General features: G+C 43.0%; 1 protein-coding gene across 9 annotated transcripts in view; it reads right to left on the reverse strand.

The window, feature by feature from the left end:
• Positions 1 to 24,010, reverse strand: part of LOC125887169 (coiled-coil domain-containing protein 136-like) — a 46,420-nt gene extending 22,410 nt beyond the window's left edge. For 2 of the 9 annotated variants that reach the window (XR_007449126.1, XM_049573786.1), the window contains exons 1-3: positions 18,220 to 18,291; positions 15,873 to 15,936; positions 2,409 to 2,729 (exon numbers count right to left, since the gene is read on the reverse strand). Coding sequence is in view for 8 of the 9 variants with exons in the window: in XM_049573786.1 (XP_049429743.1) it covers positions 2,409 to 2,729; positions 15,873 to 15,936; positions 18,220 to 18,276 (442 nt within the window). In the remaining variant the exon portion in view is untranslated. Of the gene's footprint in view, positions 1 to 2,408; positions 2,730 to 15,515; positions 15,731 to 15,872; positions 16,009 to 16,141; positions 17,888 to 17,919; positions 18,145 to 18,219; positions 18,292 to 23,904 lie in introns of those variants that run through there. The other 7 variants (XM_049573788.1, XM_049573791.1, XM_049573790.1 and 4 more) reach the window with 7 other exon arrangements.
• Between the last annotated feature and the right edge of the window lie 2,201 nt (positions 24,011 to 26,211).

Below are 26,211 nucleotides of genomic sequence, written 5' to 3' on the forward strand. Positions count from 1 at the left end.
CTGTGAGGAACTGACCGTGTCAGCGGTCGCATATAAACATTTACGCTTCTACGTGTGCGGTTAGATTGTGATGAAGAGGAGATGTCTCAGGTGGAAAGGTGGAGGACAGGGGCTTTCTTCTCTGCTGGTGCGTAAAGAATAGAGAAAATGTTAAGACTCACAGGGGTGGAAAGTGCATGGTTTATTTTATTTTACTGTAATAATAATTAAGTTAGAGACCTCCCAAACCAGAATCCATAATCATGAGATCTTGCTACATAAATTAAATTAAATCATAGAGAGGGAAGGCCCATAAGGTTTTAAATGTTAGCGTTTAATTGCTTGTTTAATTTACTTGAGATTAAAGGAAAGCCATGTATCTGGATCCGATTCTCATGTTGTTTATTGGTTTAGATAACATTTCACCCACCACCTCCATTGTAGAAATTTGGGAAACCTGGACTCAAAAACGCAAACGCAAGAACAATGGTGAGCTGTAATGAAATGAGGCCCATTTCACAGAAACTGTTCACTGCATCACATTTCACAAATGACTGTTGAATGCAAATGGCAGATACATTTTGCATGCTCACGGCCGGGCTGCAAGTATAGCGTTTCTTCTAAATGGTGAGTTGTGTCATCATTAAAGGGAGAGGAAATTATCTCATGTTGCAAATGGGTGAAACTGGTCCCTCGCTGCATAGTATGACGTATCCATTCTTTGGTCGAACAGTCAGTGCCATGCCTAACATATTCATGAGTGCCCACCACTTTGCTGTGGATCACTTTCAGTTTAGCTTGTGTTTATGATCGGGACATACTGTGCAGATCTCACTGCATTGCCACTACATGATTAAAAGGAGATGGTGTATTGCGCTACATCTGCCATACAAGGATGGATTATTATTATTGGATGGGCACAGGCCCAGGAGCCCAAAGTGCCAGGGGCCCCACTGACCTTCACTTGTAAAATGTCACTCAGGCTGTTTTCACATATAGTCCCTTTAAACAAACTAAACTCAGTCCTCTTAAAGTGCACCTAAAAGTGGACTGACAGAAAAGGGACTCAGTTCTTTTTGTGTTCACATTGTCAGGTCATTTGAAAGAGGACTCAGTTCTCTTTCTGGTCAGCTTCAGCTCTAATGGGGCCTCAGTCCTCTTTCTGTTCACACTATAGCCTACATATATATATACTGACAGTTTTGTTTTTACTTTAACGTGGCACAGCAGTGTGATTATGAAGCCCCTCGCTTACAGATGAACTTAAAATTGGAGGAAAACCTCAGTGTTTCTGTGCTGTAGCCTGTATCTGTTTGATGTATTCTACATTCCACATCCGGAGACGTGCAGTATCTTCCGTGGACGAAACTACTCCTCGTCCTGCATCCCTGCAAGTGTTACAGGCTGACATGGTTTATTCAAGCGGCCCAGTGCAACAGCATGTGCTCTAGAGGACTAAATACAATGGCAAAGAGCAAAGCAAACCTGGAGCGCTTTGTGTTCACAAGGAACAGGTTATGTGAACCGCACTGTGGGCTTGAAACTAACTCAGACCACCTGCCGAGGTGGTCTGGGTACAGTTCTTGGAGTGTTCACATATGCACAAAAAATGCTGAGTTACCACTCTGAGTCCATTTAGAGGGCTGAAAAGGACCAAATGTGAAAACACCCTCAAATTAACACATACTGACCAGGAAGTGACAGAAAATGACTGCAAAGGAGCCACAAAGAGACACAAAATAAGTACAAAAATGAGCCAAACAAAGCCAAAGAGACACAATATGACCACGATGATATATAGAACCACAAAAATGAATAAAGACTACAAGGATTAATAAAGATATAATTCAATAAAAGGCAAAACCACCGCAAAGTCTGTGCCTTACGCCTATGTGGGAGACGTGATTAGGGCTTTTGCATATCTGCGCCCAGGTGCCCATTGTCTCATAATCCACCCATGCTGCTATGCTGTTAACTACAAAAGCTACGGGGATTTTCAGGAAGTGGAAGAAGAATTTGAGACTATTTCTGTCAAAGTTTTTGGGAGAACTGTAGCTTCTTAAGCTCTTTGCCTCAATAGTTGTAATGTTTGCCAGTTTGTATCTCACAGATCTCTACAGCAGAGATGGTTATGATTTAATGTTCCCATGACTAAAAGTCATAAAGGATAACAACATGAGAATGAGACCAGGTTGACAAGTGGCAGAATTTTTTAAAATTTGCCCAGAAAGGCAGGATTCAGGGGTTTTGAAAGATGTTTGCTTTTGTTTTTTATAGCCCTTGATTTCAGGTCAGATGTGCTGTTAGTAAATAATAAATAAAAGATTGTGATTGAGGGAGATTAATGATTCAAGACACTAAATAATAAATAAATAGTATAAAAATACAGTCTTAGCACCGGCATTCGTTTCCAAGGCTGGGGGTCTCACCTTGCAGCTCGTGGAAGCTCTCCTGGTGTTTGTTGGAGGTCTCTCTGGCGTCGTCCAGCTCCAGCAGCAGCTGCAGCACCTGGGCCCTCAGCTCCTCCAGCTCCTGCTCCTCCGTCAGGGGCTCCTGCTCCTTCTTCCTCTTCTCCTCCCCTTCGCCTTCCTCCTCCTTCAGCTTCTTCTCCTCCTCCCCTTCCTCCTCCTGAGCTCTCTCCTGGTCCATCTCCTCCTTCTCGTTGTTCTCCTCCAGAACGCCTCTCTCCTTCGCCGTTATCTCGTTGTCCATGGTGGGGCTGCACTCTGCTTTCAGATCGCACGGGTCATCTGATGAAAAGATGAGAGCGATATTAGAGAGGGATGCCTGATAGGGGAAAGAGAGAGGGAGAGACAGGAAGAGAGATTTACAGGTGACAAACCTATCTGTCATCAGCCTAAATTCAGTCATGCTTTAGACACAGGTGGTGTAGTCTTTTGAATCAACAGCACCATCTTGTGATAAAAGATAAAAGCATTGAGTCCTTTGTACGCCAACTTGTATTCCACTCACATATCTTAATGTAACACACTCATTTAAATACACAAAATCACAGACAACCCTCTTATGAGATTACAGCCGAGATTTTGACTGAGAGGAAGCAGGAAATTCATTCACATCAGGAAGAATGCATCAGATTATATGTCAAAATATGCCAAACTGTCTTGTCAGAGTTTTAATACTGTGTAGTTAAGGGAGACAGTATTAACGATATCATGTGTTGATGAGAACTGATTACAATGTTAGGACACATTGTACATTCCTCTATCTGCACATTAGATTTGAATTTGTGACCAGTAGGTGGAGTGAGTTAGCTGACACACTGCGGAGAGAGAAGGAGGGAGGAGGGCCTGAATGCTGAAGCAATCACTATGACTCACCACTCAGCAATGCACCTCCAAGTCCATAATAACACGAGCTACCACTCATAGTAAGAAAGATGTGACAAACACACGTCCCTCTCTTGTATTACACGGTGTCACATTACACGGTTGTCTGCCGTTTTTTTTTTGTCTTTGTTTTGTTTTTGCGTTGGTTTCCTTTGTTCCTGTAGACCGCCTGTTGTTAATGTCGGCCTGTAAAGCCCAATGAGACATTGTATACGATGTACTAGTAAACTTGATTTGACATTAGAACAGCTGTTGCTTGCCAGAGCCGCAGAGACAGATGCAGAGCAGGTCAGGAAACTAGAAGGGAGGGCATCATTTATAGCACAACAACATGACGGCAGATTCCCATTTGACTCGGAGGAAAAGTCGTTTCCCATTAGTGAGATGAGATTTGCTGCGAGGCAGGAGAGGACGGAGCTAAATGGAGATTATATTTGCAGTGTTAGTTTGTTCTCAGGTGCAGTTAATAAGGTCAAAGGATCACTTGTGCCTCAGTTACTGTCTCATCCCTGGAAATTCTGCTTACATCACACACACACTGGCCTGCTGTCATTTCTCTCTTATTTCTCGAATAACGTGCCCTCCAGGGTCAAGCCCAATCTCGGCACTAAATTGATGTGTAGCGTCACACATGTTCGAGTGGTATCTGAGTGCCTCAAAATTGCTGTTTGTACTCAGACAGCGGTGTGAGGATGGGTGAGGGGACCGGTGTTTGCCGAGATACAAGAATAGAGAGATGTGACGAAAGAAAAGGTGCAGCAAGGGACACAGTGAGGCATTAACTAAAGATCCACCTAATTAAGAGTGATGCTCACTGGTGTAATCTTGGCTCAGGGGATGCTTCCATCTCTTGTGGTAATTATTTCTCTGCCTTGTTGTTCCCCTCAATAGATGTAACTATTTCCACCACAACTGAGCACTTGCGACAAATTCATTTTTATCATATCTATATGGCATTAGCGGCGGGCTGCATCCTTCCTGTCTCATAATAATGTTCATTTAAACAATGCAGCCCCTGAGAGGCGCCTGAGAGGTTTCATGAGCACTGGGCTATTTTGTCATTAAACTTTGATGCTGGCGTAATGAGTTAGTCATAAAGAAGAGAGCTGGAGTCGTGTGGCAGCGAAAGAGCTGGCGCTGCTTGTATAGCCAGCGGCAACAAAAGGCCATCAAGATACAAAAGGCTCCCCACTGAATATCACTCACATTCACACCCTTCAGGACGTCGAGCTTGGGGTTTGATAACTCGGAAAGCTCTGGCTCCAGTGACTTGGGCAGTGTTTTAGGTTTTGTGGATGTGACGTTTGGCATTCAATTACAGCAGATCAGGGATAAACTATGAAGCTATGATATAGCTTACAGTGAAAACTCGGTCAGAATGAAGTATTGTAGGGGAGACCAGGGATGGTTGTAACACTTTCAGTTTCTCCAACCAGGAGCGAGCTTTGAATCATCTGATTCATTCGTAGCTACCATAAGGTCACCCATTACATGGCTCAACAATAGGGATTGCCTGATTGCCCGGGGCAAGTAAAACTCAAGGTCGGGCATGTAAACTAACAACTCACTTGCCCAATTGGGCAAGTTGCTAAAAATAGTAAAAGTTAATAACTAATTGATAAAAATAAATGTATTTTAAAATGCGCTCCTTCGGCTCTGATGCAGCGGTCTCTCTGCCTGAAGTCACAGGCACACGTAACAACGTCCTGCCCACAGCCCCCATTGATATTATTTTGCACGACGGACGCTTCATATAATAACATAACAATATACTATTTATGGTGTTATGTCACCGTGTCATTTCTGTCTCTACATGGTCACGCGTTAACAATTCTCCTCTGCTCTCTGTATCGCGCACGGTGGAGTTCCGCCACACACACAGGTGAGCACGCTAGAGCAGCTCGGGCCGCATTTTCCTGACCAAACCTGACCCCGAGCCCGCTGCAGTTTGTCAGCTGACAAAGTTATTGTTATGGACAGTGTGTAGCCTAAATAACCATCGACAGACTGCACATTACACATAGACAAACAGCTGCTCGCACAGCAGCGCAGCATGGCACTCATGCTGAGCTTGTGTTGCATTCAGGCGTTGTCACGTAAACTTCCAACACCTAAATAGGTCATAGCACAAAACAGCAGCATGTCAAGTGACTTTTTACTTTTATTATATTCAATAAAATTGTTTATATGTTCCTAAATCTTGAGACACCTCATATGTAAGCTAGACAGACATTTCACCTGCTCATTACTGTGCACAAATGTACTGTATGTACTTAGTCCTAAAGAGCCTTTCTGGTGCCAGTAGATACATAGAAACATCCTAGCAGGCTGTGCTTTGCAAGCATACAAAAAAGTTTCACGCATGTGAAAATTATTTTTCATGCGTGTGCTTCACCTCCGCTGCTACAACTCCATCCTAGGGGAAACACTGCTGTGTGCATTTTGTGCAACAGGTGGATGTGGTAGTCTACTGGTAGAGTAGAGAGAAAGCTAAGTAGCGTTGAAGTAGAGTAGAGCAGGGCAGAGAGATGGAAGTAAAATATATTAAACCCAGTGTTAATACAGCAGAACTGGAGAGAGGGGTGAAAAATAAATAGAGGTGGGCATGGCTCAAGTAGCGCGCAAAATTATAGACGGAGAACGATTGACAAATTTTTCACTTTAAGCTCTGACACTGTCATATTTGTGTAGGAATTAAGCTACAATACATGACATATGTTGTTTTATTTAATAAATACAGTGTGAATAAAGATTACATAACATAAAAATAACTGCAGTCTTTGTTAACTGATAGCCGCTTAAATTAAACAATTTTTTAGGGCAAGTAAAAACTGACTTTGGGCAAGTAGATCTCTGACCAACTTGACCGACCGGGCAAGTGAAAAAAAACCTTAGCATTGAACTCTGAATTAGTTTTCTAAAGCCTTGAGTTTGACATTTCAGCCGTCGCCATCTTGGTTTTTTGGAGCAAGAAGTGACCATATTTGGGTGAGAGGGTGGACCTGACTGAGAGGCCGAGGACACTATTAGTAAACAGCCTGTCACTGAAAACGGCCTGCCCTTAGTTATGTGTAACTTTAAGCCTTAATAAAATGTAAACAGGTGAGTTATATAAAAATTAAACCCCATACAGTTGTCATGAACAGGGAAATTAGCTGTAGAGACCAAAAACGTTTTTGTATCAGGCTGTAAACACGTTTGCTTCTGCTGTAAATTTGGGAATTTTAACCAGGGGGCCTAAGGGGATTGACTCAATTCTGGAGCCAGCCTCAAGTGACCGTTCAAGGAACTGCAGTTTTTGGCACTTCCATGTTGGCTTCATTTTTCAGGAATGGAAGTGAGACATGTATAGAGTGCTCCAAGGATGATGTTTTCTGTATGCCAACGCAAAAGTTAGCATCGCACTGGTTTGCTCGTCAAAAAGCCCACAGGATTTTTCGGTTGGATTTTGGATTATTGCCAAAAATAAGTTCTGTAGTAAACAAACATTTGTGGTACTTACACAATTTCTTCAGCAAGAAATGCAATCTCCGGAAGTAAAAAGCTAACGTTAGGTTAGCTAGTTCGTGGCTACATGAGTCTAGGTTAGGGGTAATAACATGAAAAAATGTGGCACTATGCCAAGCAAAACTGTTATATATTTGGCTCACACACACAAATACACAAAACACACCAACTATGCTATAAAGTAATTTAAGTGTTGAATAAAAAGCTTTTAATGCCTTAATTTTTTTGGTCATAATCCTTATTTCATGATGTTACATCTCACCCTAGGCTACGTTACAACTTATCAAGACTATGGGGTAATATTCCACTCCTTTGAGACCAAACCACATATTTTCTCTTTGTATGACAGAGACAGCAGCTACACCATTTAATACCAGACACATGTAACTAGTTTGTATCACAGTTTGAACACACTGGCTTAAAATAGCTACAAGAAACAGACAGATATGTCACAACTGTGAGAACCACCCCCCTACACACTATTTACACACTTTCTATGCTGCTGCTTGAGAAATTGTTTTGGACATCTGTTAATATGATGGGCAAAAAAAAGCCCTCTCAACTTTCTTCAACTTCCTTTGACGGCATCTTTGCAAAGGCATTAGCCTCTACGTTGTTATGGTTCCTCTCAACATATTAGCCTGTGTCCGTCAGCTCTATAAAACCTCCTCACGGAGCCATCCCATATCTGTCCAGTGTTTCCACAAGTCTGCCTTCTTAGCTATTCCCAGCAGCTTGTTAATCATCTCAGTCCTTAAGGAAGCTTTATCATCTCACCTTGTGAGTGAATGTCAAACACATTGTGCAGCAGAATCAGCTGCAGTGACACCTGTGATCACTCCACCGCATACTTGGCACGGTGCTGGTCTTTAGTCACGCAGGGATTGCATTAGACATGGATGCTGCGCACATACGAGAGCGGGGACGGGCAGGAGAGTCATCTCAGGAGCAGCGTTACAGCTCCAGGGAGAGGATGGCTTTATCTAGCCAAAGCACATTCCTTTGTAATCACACTGCAGCACAGCACATTGAGTATGTCACTGCAAACATTGTGCCACTTTGGAGCGGAGACAACAAGCAAGGCTGAGTGGTTTTTTTTGTCAGCATCTCGGAGATTAAATTTAAACATTAATTCGGCGACACAAGGCCTTTGTTTTGCCTCTGATTTGGTGTTCAGTGATGGAGTGAGTAGTGTAATGAAATTTGCACTTTGCAAAATTGAGAGGCAGAGTGAGGATTTTAGCAAACGGAGGCACGCTGGCAGAGGCGTGGATGTAGGATAGAGCTGCTTTTACCTGGCACCACAGGCAAGCCTCTCTCCATATAGCACTCTGCAGTCAGACTTATAGTCCTGTATATTAAATAGGCTGCAGACTGAAATTCAAACCCACAGTGTAACATGATTTAATTCAATGTTATTATTGTGTCTTGCATACATTATATGCTCAGCCCAAACAGGCTTACAAGACCGGATAAAAAAAGACAGAGAGACCAGAAACTAGAGCAGCAACATAAATTACAAATAATATGAAACAAATAAACCCTCCTGACGTTTTTTCCAAGCTTTACAGACAAAGGCAGCCAACTTATAAACATGAAGATTAAACAACCATTCCTTTCTGTCATCGTGTGTGCACCAAAGCAAGTCTGGCTTTTGAACAGACATTTCATTAAATATAGATATTCCTAACTCATCAAAATAAAGACAATACAGAAAAAACTGTGATTCACTGTCACACAACCTGTTTTCCTTTTGGATGTTTTTAAATCTGAAAAGGGCCAGACGAAAGATTTCTGTTCTCAGCTGAGCAACTAAAGACCTCTCTTCTTCATAAGTTTGCTATAACATCAAGTTCAGTGCCATAATTGTGCTCGATATTAATATGTGATCCTAGTTTCAGTATTGACAAGATATTGTTTAATCATTTATCTTCAATCTAACAAGTAAGATTCTTCTACTTGTATTCATGCTGCTTGATAAATTATTCCTATACATGTATTGTACTTCCAACGTGTTCTCACCACAACTCATCAAATATCACTGCTTTATTAGCAGACCTAAACATCAAAATATGACGCGTGTGGTAGCCTCCTGCCTTAGCTTTGGACGTTCTGGGATGGCATGTCAATTTATACTTGTTATGTGCATTGTGTCTTTTTTAAAATACACTTCCGTTTTCACAGGAAATGTACAGTTTCTGCTCCGTACATGCACACAGTCTTTTTCAAATACACTTAACGTCAAACACCTTGTTTTTACCAAGCGGCACGAACATGTGTGCCAAAAACTGCATTTCCTCTAATTGTCACTTGAGGCTGGCTCCAGAAGTCAGTCAGAGCCCATAGACCCCCATGTTAAAGTGCCCAACTTAACAGCAGAAATAAACATGTTTACAGCCTCGTCCAAAAGACGATTTTGGTCTCTATAGAAAATATTTCTATTAATGTCAACTGTACAGGGGTTGAATGTTTATATAACTCACCTGTTTGCATTTTATTAAGGCTTAAAGATACACACAATTAAGGGCAGGCTGCTTTGAGTGACAGACAGTCTACGGATAGTGCCCTCGGCAAAAAACCAAGATGGTGACAGCCGAAGTGCCAAACTCGAGGCTTTAAAACGGGAGTCTACAAACTAATGGGTGACATCGTGGTAACTATGTCCAATATTTTTACAGTCTATGGATTTTACATTTATTTCCTTAAGTTAAGGCAACATACAAGCACATGGTTAGGTTTAGAAAGAAACAGCATGGCTTGGCTTAAAATCCATACAGTTGTTACTACAATCATGAAACGTCACTATCGTAGCATGCTACACATACTAGCACACGACATTGTTATTAAAATAAGTCCACTGACTTTTGGAAATGACAGTGGGTTGTTTGACGTGACAGCTTCCTAAAAAACAAGATGAAGCTCTGTGGAGAACTATGCAATTTACTCCGAAGAAAAACCTTATTAAGCCTGTTTTCTGACATATTAATCAAACGATTTCACAGTTGTGTCATTTAGCATTTTTACCTTATTGATCCAGGAGTCTAAACAATACCACTCTGAACAGCCAAAGTAGGAGCAAACTTATGAAGGTCTAAAAACAGTGTGCAGCTCTGCTCTGTATAGAGTCTGCTAATGTGATATAGCAATAAACTGAAGAGGATATGTCTGCAGAAGGAGTTAAGACGTTTTCACAACCCCGCTATTCATTTTCCATGCTGCTTTATGTAATTAGGTGCTGTGTGATTTAAAATGTGGCACAAATCAAGAGAACTCTGTGAGTCTACTCCACTCTCTCCCTCTGACTGCCGGTTAAATATCTAATTTCATTGTATTGAGAGGAACATCTGGAGTCAAATCAGCTGTGAAAAGAAGCGATGGCTGAGTGTAACAGGAGCTGGAGGCTGTCTACAGGTGTAGTGTGATGGCTGCCTTGTGCTGAACCGAGCTTGAAAATTGGACTGGGGAGACAGGTGGTGCTGGTGGTGAGGCTGGCAGTGTTAGTGGTCCGTGTGTTTAAATGTTATGATTCTGTGTATAAACTGTTTAAATGTATGCCTAAATATGCACTTGTACCTGTGTGTATATGTACACTATGGTGACATGTGCTGTATGATCTCTTAGTCCCACTTCTGACAAGCCCTTATACACATATATTATCACTAAAGCCTGCCGTATTTAAGCTGCATGTGCATGGTATGTGTATGTATGCCACGGATCTCTGCAGCTGTGTAGGAGGCCATGCATAATGCACACCACCCCCTCCTACCCTAGCTTTGAAGCCAGCCCAGTACTGATGTTGTAGCTTTCCCCCTGCACTGGCACACTTCCTCAGCAACACATAATTCGGAGCAGGGAGGGGGAGCTGAAAAACACGGAGAGAGCAAAACAGGGAAGAAGGAGAAGACAATAAGAGAGCTGCGAGCAAAAGGAGTTATGATACGGCCCCAAGGTCCTCCAGCCGCTCAGTTCCACATGAAACTAACATGAGTCAGGTGAAGCCATACATCTCCATGGTGACCTCTGCACACCAACAACCCAGCGCTTCACCATATGGGGAAATCGCCATGGTAATAAAGCTGTTTTGTCCACACTTTTGCTCAGCATGGAAACCTTTCTGTCCGCTATTTGCTTTCCCCCACGGAGAGGGGATCTTATCAGGTGTCCCTCCATGAGGCCCGCAGAGTGAAGTCAGCATCATACGAGATTAGCTGACTTCAAACTGCGTGCGACTCAACAGCTGGAGATGGGGAGCGAGCTACAGGGGCAGAGGTCTCATGAGGTTAATGTGAGTTTATCTCTCTCTCTCTCTCTCTCTCTCTCTCTCTTTCTCTACTTTGAGCCTGAAAACTCCAGGGAGAGCGGGGAACAACAGCAGCGGGAGACAAGAAAAGAAACAGGAACCACAAGCACCAAAGAGTTGGACTGACTTAATGAGCCACTCTGTTATTTAAATGGAAAATCCATGTTTGCACTTTCAAAGGGAAATAAGAAAAAGTGGGTCAACGGAAGAGAGATGCATTGTAGAATGAGATGTAATTTGGCCTCATTAGATGAGCGTGCACAAAAACTGTGTCAATGTGTACATACTGGAGGTGACTGATTCAGGGAAGATGCTTCTTTTAATGGGAATATGTGTGTGTGGTGGTGCAGTGCGTGTGCATGTGCTTGCTGTGTAGCTATTCCATTAAAGGATATGAATAGTAAAAGAGAACAAAGCAGGAAAACAATTGATGCGGTAACAATCCATTTGATCACATATCAGCGCCTCCCACCTGAGAGCTTATCTCTGGAAGGTTTTACATCACTCAAGAGGAAAGGGAGGGGGTTACACAGCTCATATTGAAGCTGCCAAATCCAAAAAGGATAAAGACCCAGGGGGAGAGAGGGCGCGCTAATGATAGGTTGACAGCGCCAAGCATTTTTGTGAGGGAGAAGAAAAGTTCTTTAAAATCCATAGAATGAGCTGCGGGAAGGAGCCGTGTGAGTTCATGAACCCACTCTATTCACCCGAAAGTTTCAGGAATTTTTCCATTATGCAACTGAGAGAGAATAAAAATACATGTGGCACACTCAATTTTGTCAGTGACCCACGGAGTGCATTGAAAGCCTGCTTTAAAAAGTCTGATGGGGGAAAATGGGGATAGGGTGGCGCAGGGAGAAGGAGCCGGGACGCCTGAGGGTGGAAAAACATGCGAGATTTGTTTTCATTTGCCCGGCCATATTAAACACCGATGTGAGAATCTCACATTGTTGTTTTTCTCAGAGGCCCCTGCAGATCCCACATCGACAAAGTTTGTCTACGGCAGCAACTTTGCTGTTTATTAGTTCCAGAAAGCTCAGAGAAATCCTGTTTGTGCACCCTTTGGGAGTATCACCGCTGATGTGAGGGTACAACACTGGGGAGGGAGAAGCAGGAGAGGACGGGAAAGAAATGCTGTGTGGGCCGAGGAGCTGGCAGGTGCAAAGGTTCGTGTGTGTATATGCATGCGCGTGCACACGTGTCTGTGTGTGTGTGTGTGTGTGTGTGTGTGTGTGTGTTGGAGGGCGTGTGGGCGCTGAAGAGAGCAGAGGATTGCATTTGAAAGAGGGGGAAGAGATATTGAGTGGGAAAGCAGAAAGATATGGCCGACGACTCGTGCAAGTGGGAGGAACAATATGGTGGCCGACGGTTGGAAGATACACAGACGGCTTGCAAATGTCAAATCAGCCTCTGATGGGTGTTTTATCGATCAGTGTGAGCGTGTGTTTGTGTGAGAGCATCTGTAGTCCCTGTTGGTAGATGTGGCAAATGATTTTAGAAGCATTTCTTTCAGCGCAGTGTGAAATTAATTCCAGGTGGGACTGAAAAAGCCTTGAAAATAATAGGCTCCTTTTTGTAAGAACCCAGACTGATGTCTATCTGCTGTGCGACTGACGTCAGCCTGGACAGATAAATGCACTTTAATCTATTTAGATCCCTAAATGTGTGCAAGTCAAAAAGACACAAGCTAATGCAAGCCATCCCTCAATCCACTCTTCGTTTGCTGTGTGTCTATCCTTATTATGATCAGGATTCACGCTACATTAAACCAGACACTTGTCATCAGTGTATGGTGAGTTTCCGTCTTTAAAAGCATGCCTCCGGCTGTGATGAAAGGAGAGAGGTCTCCAGAGTTAAGACAACAGGAACAAGCTTGTCAGGAACCAAGAATTTCTCCTGAGACAGCATCCAGTGTTGTGATGGTCAACACATCAGCATAATAAATGTAGTAAAGGAAATAAATCACTTCTTTAAGTTTCAACAAAGCTGTGGTTAAGTGTTCAGGTTTAGATACAGAAACTACTTGGTTCTACTAAGTAAAGTTGGCTGTAAATACCCGCTTTTGGTGGCATGGAAACACAATGATTTCTCTGTTAAAAAAAACAAAACAAAACAAAAAAAAACACCCCTATTCTTGGCACTATCCCCGCTGAAAAAAAAGCGACAGGTTGCTAAAAAACACTCACTTTTGGGGGCTTAAAGGGTGCTGCAAACACTATGATGACTCACTAAAAAACAGCCTGTTTTGTTATTTGTTGGTCTCAAACAGTTGTCTGTGGTCTGTAATAAAGGAAATTACTGACATCTTTACGTTTCAACATTGCTGTGGTTAACTAAGGTTTAGACACACTGGAAACACAGCAATTTCTTGGTAAAAAAAAAAAACAACAGCACTAGCCTTGCTGGAAAAACAGCGACAGGTAGCTAAAAAACACTTCCTTTTGGAGGCTAAAGAGGTGCTGGAAACGCTACCATGACTGCTTAAATTACAGTCCATTTTGTTGTTTGTTGGTCTCAAACAGTGGTCTGTGGTGGTTTGTAATAAAGGCAATTACTCACTTCTTTAAGTTTCAACAAAGCTGTGTTAACTTTTGGTTAGGTTTAGACACAAAATACACTGGGTTACGGTTAGGAAAAGATAATGTTTCAGCCTAATGCACCCAGTTTCGGTGGCACAACCCCTGCTGGAAACACTGATGTCTTGGTGTAAAAAAAAAAATAAATAAATAAATAAATAAATAAAAAGCTTCTCATGACACTATCCCCGCTGGAAAAACAGTGATAGGGTTGCTAAAAAAACACCAACATTTGGGGTCTAAAAAGCCACTGGAAACACTACGATGACTCACTAAAAACAACCCAATTTGTTGTTTGTTGGTCTCGAACGGTAGTCTGCAGTGGTTTGTAATAAAGGAAATTACTCACAAGTTTCATCAAAGCTGTGGTTAACTTGTGGGCAGGTTTAGACACAAAAACCACTTGGCTATAGTTATGAAAAGATCATGTCTTGGCTGTTAATACCTGAATTTGGTGGCACTATCCCCATTGGAAATGCAGCAGTTTCTTGGTAAAATAACAACTGCTTTTCTTGGCACTAACTCTGCTGGAAAAACAGTGAAAAGCACTCACTTTTGGGGGCTAAAGAGATGCTGAAAACACTACCATCACACACTTAAAAACAGCCCATTTTGTTGTTTGTTGGCCACAAACAGTAGTCTGCGGTGGTCTCTAATAAGGGAAATTACTCACTTTTTTGTGGTAAACTTTTGGTTAGGTTTAGACACAAAATACATTTGGTAACGGTTAGGAAAAGATCATGTTTGCGGCTAAAATACTGGTTTTGGTGGCACAGTCCCTGCTGGAAACACAGCAGTCTGTGTTAACAGCGGGGACTGTGCCAGCAGGGACAATCCCTTTTCATTGCACTATCCACGCTGGAAAAACATGATGGGTCCCTGAAAGACACCAAGATTTGGGGGCTGAAAAGCCATTGGAAACACAGCAATAACTCACCAAAAATAGACAGTTTTGTTGTTTGTTGGTCTCAAACAGTGGTTTACAGAGATCTGCAGCTTGGCAGCATGTCTGTCAATAAAACCAGGTCAATTTGCGACATTGCTACTACATGTTATGATACATAAGACATATTTGCGCTTTCTAGAAATGTCAAATGCCAAAATTTTCTTCTGGCGCCTGGGTTGGTTTCTTCACAATCTGAAAAATCCTTTTCATTACTATTCAAAACTGAACAAAAACAAAGTGATTAAATAAGTCTACGAAGAGCACGGGGGTTTAAGAGATAATCCGCCAATTGCACGTCTAGTGAAAGTTCAATCTTAGGACAGTACTACACAGGAAAAGGAAGCCAGATTCTGGCAACGTGGCCGCCGGTCAAAGGGCAGCTGACCCGTGGGTCTCTCTGAATCCCTCCGCACCAATAAACATCCTCCTAGCAGTGTCCCGCACAGAGCTGCTCTGTCCGCACACCCATTCAAAACATGGAGAAAACACACTTCTTCCTCGTTGGGATACCAGGAAACATTCCCTACATTCCTTCATCGTAATCACAGTCACACAGCGATGAATCTGTGAAGATGCACTGTGTCAAATGCCATACAACAACATTTAATGGTATGAAGTTACCAAACAAGCTTAACAGGCAGCTGTTCAACACAACCATTATAAGCAAAGCATTAATTTTAGAGCTGAAAACAATCCAAGCATAAAGTATAAAAAGAAGCTGAACTAAAATCAACACAGCGTGACTCCACATTGCATCAAGCCTCAATCAGCCTCAGAATAACATATGCACATCTAACACAGCCCTCACTAATGACTGCATTATTTCCTGCCTCTGGTTGCCAGCCATCTATTATTACCTGGCAGCATGTCGCCTCCATCAAATGTCCACAGATGCCATGGCTGACAGCAATGCCCACTCGTCAGTCAGTCTGTCAGCTCGACCACAGCTCCTAATAAAGACAGCCTTCCACAATCATCTCCCCACCTCCTACCACCTGACCACCTCTCTCCAGCTCCTACGCCTCCTCAGTTCAGCACCCCATCTCTCACTTGAGGAGTAAACACTCCTTCTCAGCAGAGATAAACATCGACCCCTCTACCTTTTCTTGCTGATCATATCTGATCTGTAGTACCGGGGCTAAAAATAGCTCACATCCAACTGCACTGAGTCGCAGCTAAACACACACACACACTGACAAAACAGCTGCACAGACCTGTAGAGTCCAAAGCCTCCTCGATGAGTGGAGGTAAACGCAGTCCATCCATAGCCCCCTGAAGCTGCAGCAAAGAGGGAGAGACAGAGAAAGAGAGTGGGCGAAGAGGGTCAGAGGCTCCACACGCCCACCTCAGCTGCAGGGAGAGAGAGAGAGAGAGAAAAACACACGGAAAGTACTGAGCACAGTGTCAAGTACTCGCACACGCGCACACACACACGCACACAGGCTTAAATGCACATTTACACACAAACACAAACAGGCTGTACCTCGGGAGAATTTGGGAGGATCCTGGGGAGCTGAAGGCTGAGCTCTGGAGCGTGGGAGAGATGCCGAGAGGGAAGAGGGGAGGAGCAGAGTGGAGGGAAAGATGCTGTTTTCCAGACGGCAAGCTCCGTCTCCCTGCGCAGACCTCACACACACGCGCGCACACACACAGTCTCTCTCTCTCGCACACACATACAAATGCACACTCTGTCTGTCTCTCCCTTGAGAGTGGTTTACACTCTGTTAACTATTTTTGCACTCATCTTTCAACTTCTTCCCTCTTTTCAGAGCCTCTTTCCTCTTTTTCCCCCGACTTAGACTAACAGAGACAATGCCTAATCATCATTACACTTACATGGCAAGGGAACCTGAAGATGGGTACGCACAAAAACAACTTATCATACCAAGATACACACTAAAAATGAGGTTTAGACTACGGTCTGTATATTAAAGGAACACTTTGTATGATTTTAGGGGGATTTAGTGGCGTCTAGCAGTGAGGACTGCAGATTGCAACCAGAAACTTCTCCCCGTTACAATTTCTTTAGTGTTCACTGTTCAGGAGGTTTTTACTCACTTACTTACTCCTCTTCATCCCCTACGGTACGTAAGGCTTCAATGAGCTCTTTCCATTGCATTCGATCCTTGGCAGTATGTCATCTTTTCCAACTCCAGTGTCACAGGTCTGCGCCAGGTGACTGGTCTTTTCTTTCGCCTGGTGGCATTCATCTTAAGTCGACTCTCATTATGCATCCCTGTTCCATTCTTAGCACGTGGCCTCGCCATCTCAAATGTCTGTGTGTGACGTTAAGGGTTGGAGATTTTGTTTGGCGATAAGATCTGGCATATTTGTCTAAGGCATCCATTATGACACAGATTCTCATCACGTCTGTTTTGACCACTCACCAACTCTCAGAACCGTACAGCGGAACAGGTTTGACATTGCTGTTATACAAGTGGTTTTTACCGGGAGCTGAATTATCCACAGAGGTCTCTCCCTCTCTGAAACAAACAGACCAGGTGATTTAAACCAGTGAAAACACTGAATATAGCAGTTTCACGTTAAAAGATCTTTGTTTCAGACGCCCTCGTCACAGAGGGGCTGACGCAAAAACACAAATAGCCCCATCCGGAGCCAGTACATGATTCGTCTCTTTTAAGCTACTGTAGAAACATGGAGATCTCTGAAAACAAGGATCCATTTCCTGTGTAGATAAAATGGCTCATTCAAAGGGAATGAAGACACCATTATTCTTATTTCAGGTGGTTATGCACTAAAGAAAACATCATATTCCATTTCTGCCAGTGCATCTCCCTGAATCCTACACACTGGACCTTTAAGATATTGAGAATTTCTTTTTGAAATAGTCTCTAATGTTTCCACAAATCAAATTTCATGTAAAAATCTTGAATTTTCCCTTTGATATCATAGTAGGCCTTATCAAGTGTTAAATAATTCAAGAGCTCAATTCACCAGTGTGAAAGAGTTGGCATAATACTAGATCTCCAGTGAATGGTAATGCATTTAGCTGCCAAATGCTGAATCTATATATATATTTTATCATGCAGATTCCAACTGGCTCGTCTGGTTCCTAATAAACAAAGACAACAAACAGCAAACAGGTTTCCAAACGGAGCTCAGAGGATCAAAGCACCAAAACATATGCACACTTTGCTTCTTGCAGCCATTCATCTGTGCTTTCCTGCACACACATACACACACACTTCCTCAAACACTCGTGTATGTTCGGCCCTCAGCCCCTAAGCCAAATGAATTTACCTATAATGAGCTCCAGACAGGCTGTTGCAGTGGAGGCTGACAGCAAACACTAGAGATTACTGATCATTTCCCCTCCATTGTTCATTTCCTCCCCTCGCTGACTCTCTATCTCACTCTGTGTTTACTGCTAACGAACAGTGGCTCTTATGCTAAAAACAGCATCCGAAACACACACACACACACACACACACACACACACACACACACACACACACACACACACACACACACACACTTACCCCTCCCTCCATTTTCATCACTACCCTTCACACACCATCTCTGTCTCTGTCTGTCTCTCACCTCTTTCTCTCCCTCTCTTCTGCTGTTATCACATCTGGCAACTTCAGTGCAGTACATAAGGAGCCAGAAATGTGAGGTGTGCCGTGAAACAGCCTGAAAATATGTCAGCGCACAGAGAGAGAGAGAGAGAGAGAGGAAAGGAGGGCCAGGCTTTACTGCTTGCTGGCCCAGTAGGAGGATATTCCTATCAGAGCACTGTCAAAGTGCAGGAAGTGCACACAGATGTGCACACAAACAACACAGCCACACACACACACTCAAGTGGAACCTGTCGACATCTGAAAGAGGAAATATGAAAAAAAAGAAACAGAAGTTAGTGCAGCACAAATAGAAGAGCCTCTAAATGTGGTTGTGTGTACCTGTGATAAATCAGAAGTGGAAACAAGTCAGTGTTTTGCAAGTCACAAGTAAGTCTCAAGGTTTTGTACTCAATTCCTAAGTCGAGACTGACAAGTCCCAAGTCAAATCTCAAGTCCTAAACTTGGAGTTTCAAGTTGTAATGTGCACTTCACCAGATATAACAGCATTTTAACATAGTTTGCTAAACTGGGACAAATTCCCAAGAAATTGTGACAGGCGCCTGCTAGTGCTGCAATGACTGCCTACTACAGGTACTGAGCACTATGTGTGTATAATGGGAATGGAAACTTGTACGCATTTCTTTGCAATTTTCGTAAAACCGCCAGGTGAATCTCTGCGAAAAGTCATCGCGATCAATTCCCAATCATTCCATGCATTTTGATGTGTTTGTTGCCAATGTGTTAGCAACGCTGCAAGACAAGTTTCCCTGCAAAATTGATACAGGAGATTAATAATAATAATAATAATAATAATAATAAACACTAAAGATTATATATAGTTGCCTTGCTGTTGCACAGTTGGCACCAAATTAACAAAAATTATGAGTGCTTTTTAAAATGTATTCATTTGTTAAAACAAGTTTCTGTTACTTTACTGTTTAGCTGACATTAGCTTAGCATTAGCTTGCAAATTATGTTAATATCAGCCTTGATTAACTGTTCTTTGTGCAAGTTGGAAGTTGTTGCATCTCCATCTGTAATTTGCGACCTGCACGTATTGTATACTGTAATTTGTTTGTTCTTGACCACTGCATAGTTTCTGTATGCAAATAAAATCATCTTTTTTTCCAACTGGCGCTCAGTACCGTAATGTTAGTTCCTCTTGGTTCTGTCCTGCAACTTGATTGGATGCTGTCAGACTGGAACTGTAAAAATGTGGTTTTCCTGGGAATGAATACCATCAGCGTTAGTTGAATCCAACTGGCAATCTCTGGGGTTGAAAAATGAAGCCAACACAGACGTGCCAAAAAATTGAACACAGTGTTAGATCAGGCAGGACACAATGTCAAGCTCAGCTCACATCCCAGCTACATCAGCTGATCTCAAGCAGCCCAGTCAACTGATGGAGCAGCTGACTGATGAAAGGGAGTCAGCTGATAGATCACATGCTTTCTATGCAACTATTGGGGAATCTCATTCAAGGCGCCCTATTTAAACTGCTCTGGCCTGCCTACTGTTGCTGCTTCCTCTGCATGCCGCTTTGCAACCTGCCTCCACCCCAGCTCCTCCTTTACATGCTGTGTCTGATTTATCAACGTCATTTCTGTTTGTCATTGATGCTGCTCTGTTCTGTTCCCGGGGATCTTTGCTGCTGCTCTCCCTGCCTTAGGCTTTCCATGTATGCACATGGAAGGGCAGGGAGGTGTGCTATCTCCACCTTAGGCTCTCTACATAGGCCCAAGGAAAGACAGAGGGGCCAGAGGGGAGTCATACCACCAAATACAATACTTCAAATGGAAATAAAGTTTTCCTTGACTAAAGTGCTTCTGACTGAACTGCAGTTCTTTGAACGGCCACTTAAGGCTGGCTCCAAAAGCAGATCAATCACCAGATCATCATGTTAAAATGTCCAACAGCCTGGTACAAAAACAGTTTGGTCACTACAACTAATTTCCCCCTTTCCCCATTTTTTTTTATAACTCACCCCTTAAACTTTTATTAAAGCTTAAAGTTACACATAATTTGGAGCGGGCTGCAGTGACAGGCTGTCTGTCCATAGTGTCCTTGGCTTCTCAGTCAGATCCACCCCTCACTCCTCCACAGCGGCAGCCTCTCACTCAAATGATCACTTCTGGCTCCAAAAAACCAAAATGGCAACGACTTAAGTGCAAAACTCGAGGATTCAAAATGGCAGTCCGTAAACCAATGGGTGATGCCACAGTTGCTACGTCCATCATTTTTACAGTCTATAGCTCAATCAGGAAATGAAAGAAAATGAACTGATTCCTGGCACACTGCTTACATAACATACTTTTTCATTTTTGGGCTTGGGGGAGGGTATCAAGTATTTTCAAGTCAAGTCAAAGGGCTCAGGTGCAAGTGAGTCATTGGTGTTAATGTCCAAGGCGAGTTGAATCCATTGTCATTACATCTGTGACTCCAGTCTGACTCAAATCCAAGTCATGTGACTCAAGTCTCCACCTCTGTGATGAACAACAAGTGATTTCTCAGGGACAAACGAGCAACAAGGGCTAAAAGGTACCAGACTGAAAATATTGATGCCCACTTCTAAGCACTTTCTTCGCTTCCTTGTGGCTCTGCACAGCTTTTCCTCAGGCAGCTATAATCCCCAGACAAGGAGGGCGAGCATGGAGGCATCTTTCAACTGGAAGACATCCCACAGTGTCCTTAACGCACACAATAACAGTCCTCCCCACACACACAGGAAGGGAGAGCTGTGGAGAGAGTTGGCTGACAAGGTGTTGATAATGAGCTGACATATCTGGCTTCAATCCACCCGTGTCACACTACTGTGGCAGGAGGCTGGTGGTTGTAGAGCAGAACGGGCACAGAAGGAATGCAGATATCATCAAACCATGGTCAAACACTAAAATGATTCTCACTGTTTGTTTCAAACTGTTCGCTGAACCAGATGGGCAGGATGGATAGCCACTTGCCAAAGTACACTAAGATGATTGTTGGGCTGTTGGAAGATACATTTTGTGACAGTCAGTTTTTTACAGCCATCTCCACCCATACTATTGCTTTCCTTTGGCTGCATGTGACATTTAACCACGGTCTGGTCGTTCTGCATTAGGAGCGTGTTAGAGATGAGCTGTTTGTGCTGTAACAGAGAGCTGTCCCCTCGGAGCATGAGGTCATACACAGGGAATCTCTCTGCTCATACTGTGGTCTTTGTTTTGTCCAGATTCAACAAGTCAACTACGAGGCAGCCACAGCTACAGTATAGGCCGCAGGAATGTGAGCCTGTAATTGACATGTAACAAAAATGGACACACACAGACGCACAAACACACACAAAGGGGCCAACAGTTTCTTAAAGTATTTGGAATGCTGTGGTTTTTACATTCAGCATACTGAATCCATGTAATCGTGAGTGGAACGATGGTTTCAATTGGAGTGTTTAAAAGGGATTTGCACAAAAATGTCCATCATAAATATGATTATGTATGGAATTCATGTGTCTGAGCCTTCCCCCAATATGAGGTCAGTCTGATGGCCGGTCCACCAGTTTAGTCTGGATCAAAACATGTCAACTATAAGACTGATTGCCTTGAAATTTTGCACACACATCCATAGTTCCCAGAGGATGAATCCTATGACCTTGATGACCCCCCTACATTTTGTTAAAAGCCACCAACAGGTTTACATTTTTGTTTTTTTAGTGAAATGCCTCTTATACTACTGGATGGAGGGCCATGAAATAGGGCTGCACAATTAATCAAAATATTGTGGAAATTGCAATACAGCCAAGTGCAATATCCAAATCACAGGGGCTACAATGTTTGATAAGGATAAATTGTGTCATAACATGCCTTTATAAATGAAGCATTGTGGTGCTACAGAGATGCCCCAGCGTACAAACCATATTCCGAACATATGGGAACATGCATGTTTGGTACAAACCCCAGCAAAAATCACATCATAATCTTTTTTAGTTTTAGTTATGCAAATATTACAACTTCCACAAAATAAAAATCACAGCTCATATCGCAATATCTGTCAACATAATGGTGGCACGATGATGCAGTGGTTAGCATTGTTGCCTCACAGCAAGAGGGTTCCTGGGGTTCAAACCCTTCTGTGCCCTTCTGAACCCTTCTGTGCAGAGTTTGCATGTTCTCCCCATGTCAGCGTGGGTTTTCTCCAGGTACTCCGGCTTCCTCCCACAGTCCAAAGACATGCAGGTTTGGTTAACTGGTGACTCTAAATTGTCCGTAGGTGTGAATGTGAGCATGAATGGTTGTCTGTCTCTATAGCCCCTTTTACACTGCCAGATTTTCTGCGAATGTTGGGCCGTTTTGCCAGCAAGCTGCGAGCGTTTAGACACACAGAGCCGCATTGGCAAGTTGATCCAAGGTGCCCAATTTTCCGCCCCGTAGGGTAGTCATATTGACAGAACCTTTTTTGGTTTAAACAGAACGAGGCACCCTTCCGCCACAGGAGGGGCTGTTGATGACTTGTGGGAGGAACTGTTGAGGAGGCCGCACGTCCAACCCACTGGTGGTGGATAAACAGGAAACAGCTGATAGCAGAAATTAGCAAGCAGCTAGTAGCAAGAGGGAAACGCAAACCTGACAGACACTGTAAAGATGAGCAACTGGGGAGACAAGGAATTGCGCACCCTCGCTGTCCTCGCAAACGAAGAGGCCATTAATCGTCAAGTAACAGGGACGGTGAAGGACGGGCCAACTTATGAGAGAATCGCTGAAGGACTGACCAGCCACAGCTTCCCTCCCACGTCACTGTTTACGTCACATCCTGAGCTACACATTTTGTTACTTGCTCACGCCCCCATTGCCCAGAAAAAGGCACATTCTGTATAAACAAAAGTAGGTAGGCGGCATTTTGCTGCACTCCCCGATTTTGCTTTAATACTGCCAATGCTGAAAGAAGACTGATTTGCACAACTCCTATTTAAAAAGGGCTTATGCATCAGCCCTTTGTACACTGCCTCTCGCCCTGCGTCAGCTAGGATACCTCCAGCCCACCCACGACCCCCAAGAGGATAAATGGTTATAGAGAATGAATTAATGAATGCCAATGTAATTGTAATATCATAGTTTATTGTATAATGTGCAGCCCTACCATGAAATTTGGGACACATAATCATGGTGCCCAAAAGGATTAAGAACTTTGACTATCCCCATTTAGCTTTATCATCAGGTCACATTTTAAATTTGGTCATTACTTTGGTTTATCAGGAGAGACCTGCAAAACTAATGACATTTCATCAGCCTCAGCTGTGCTTGGTTTAGTGCTAAATGCTAATGTTAACACGCTAACCTTAGCATGCTAACATTAGCATTTAGCTCGAAGAATAGCTGCACCAGAGTAATTACATAGCAGCTAGCATAGCTTCAGACTCATGTTAACTTATACCTTTGATGGTATATGTATGTGTCCCTCTGTCTGCAGCTATTACCACATACTGCTGAACCAATTAGCCTATTGTTTTGTGTGCCCATTTATGAATGTATGCTCGAGGATATCTCATAACTGTGGTGATTCAAAATAGTTGAAAAACCTGTTTTATTGACCGTTTCATTCCGTCAGTCACGGATGACTCCTCACTCCTCTTAACCGGCCGGTAGGGGCCGCAAGTTTTCCGGCTATCGGCTTAGCTAAAAACAATCAGCCTTACCTGTTGCAGGCATGTTGGCCTTCGTCATGGCTCGGAGATTGATATCCAGATACAAGTTTAATCTCATTTTGAACCGGAGCGTCTGCAGCTTGATTCCATACCCGATAAGTTATGATCCACTAAAGCTAGATACGTTACGAGGTGAATTGGTCTCCATTTTGTGCTAGCTTCCCGCCATCGTGACTGTAAGGGAGCCGGGAAGGACCTAATTCCACCAAGCGCAGCAGAAACGGAGCTTTTACCGGCTTGATTTTATAGACTTGCAGATTTTGCTGATAAGGTAATTTTTCTACGATATTTGTACTTCTGCCATAAGTAAGTAGGTACATATGTAGTTAAATTGTTCTTGTTTTTCTGCCTGTTTTAATAGTGTTTCTTTCTTTCTTTTTTTTGTGCATAGTCTACAGACAAAATTAATACTGTTAAAAGTCTTATCATGATTGACATGAATCAAAGATCTGTGGCTGTATTTTATTTATCAAAATTACATTCATTCATAATTTCACACCAGACTATCTATATTTCACATAGTGCCTGCTATGAGAAGTTGAACACGCATCAAAAATAGACGTGGCATGTATATTTACAGTCTGTGCCCTGGGAGACTTGCAATCTACTGAGGGCACTTTTCCAATTTATTCATGCTGTTTTTAATAAAGTAGTAAATGTCCATCTGCAGCCATGGGCATGTGATGAAGAATAAAAAAAATTAAAAAAAAAAAAAAAAAAAAAGACAGAAAAACAGACAGACAACATCAGAGTACATAAGTCCACTCGAAGCTGAATTACCAACAAGACAAAGCAGGCATCTACATCAGGGCCTTAGTGCCCCATATTTTATTTAGCTGTGTTTACATGGTGCAACGTCCTATATATGAAACTGTGAGAAAACCAAGGGCAGGTAGTATTTGTTGATTACTGCCTCTCCAGTCTCTCCATGTTGTCTGCAGTGTGCTTTTAAGAGGTGGTGGATTACATGCACAGAGAGCAGGAGCAACAGGAGGTTAAAAGAGGTCTGAAAACTGATTTTTGTATCAGTGCCCCATAGTGGGTTCATTTAATACAGCTTTAAAGAAAAGAGATCTAAACACAGAGACATACAGACCAATACAAGATATCACATATGGCATGCAGACTTAAAATAGATGATAAATTATATTATTAAATATCATGCTGGCACTGTTGTTTCTTCACTAATCAAATCATCAGAGCTCAAAGCAAAAGGACCATATGTTGTAAAATCTCTCAAATTACTTCCACTGATTAGGATATTTAACTGTTTGTCCAGTGGCAGTGGACATACAAGGCCCACTACAACCATTTGACAAACATAATTTGCTTGTGGATGCACCAGAGGGATGAGCAGGCTGTATAATTACTCTCCAGTGACAGTGTATCATTGTCACCGTCAGCTGGCCATGTAATGGAACCTCAGAGCTATAAAAGACAGTGATTCACCCCACAATCGTCTTACACCACTGGGCTGCCAGCCTTTAACTCCAAGCATCACTGTGGCGCTCTGTGGTTGCCTAGCAACTAAGGGAAATTGGAGGTGCCTTTGAATTAGGGCATTTTAAGAGGTGATTTATACGAGGACCTTGATGATAAATGTTGCCATAAATCTGAAATTTTCCGCCGGCCGTCTCTATGAATTTGTCATTGGAGGTTCTAATTCTGGTCACAGACGCCTCGGCGTCACAGCTGCAGGTCTTGTGCCTGCTGAGGTATGAGGCTGTGGCTCTTTGCGAGGTGCAGGCTACATTTTTATGTTATGGTGCAAAAGCAGAGGAAGGGAGCATGGCCTGTTTCCATGACACCATAAACAGGAAATGGGAAGGGCCCAGTGCTGCCAGAGGAGTCTAAATCAGTGTGGAAGTTGCCAGAGAGGTCAGAACTTTCCCATAATATGAGTTCAACACACAAACAACACTCATGTACGTATGGATTTATGATCACACACACACACACACACAACACAAAATGTTAACCAGCCATGCATAATGCTAATTCTATCCCCACACTTCCCACTCTCTTCTTTGTCCTCTGGGGAGTGAAAAAAAAGTCCCTCTTACACCCCCTCAGTAGGAGAGAGCAGGAGTGAAGCTGCAGCGGTCCTTTTGGTGGCCTCCTCCGTGCAGGTCCCATCCCCTACGGTCACCATGCCAACCTGTGTGAGGAGGAGGCTTAGCTGTGGAGCCCAAAGAGACTTGATGAGGTCCTGGGATAATTAGCAGCTCATTATGGAGCCCAGTGAATAGACCAACGAGCTCCAGGATCCAAGAGAGAGCGCAATGGAAAACACACAGG

This window comes from Epinephelus fuscoguttatus, linkage group LG4 (assembly GCF_011397635.1).
Source record: "Epinephelus fuscoguttatus linkage group LG4, E.fuscoguttatus.final_Chr_v1".
Taxonomy (NCBI): Eukaryota; Metazoa; Chordata; class Actinopteri; order Perciformes; family Serranidae; genus Epinephelus; species Epinephelus fuscoguttatus.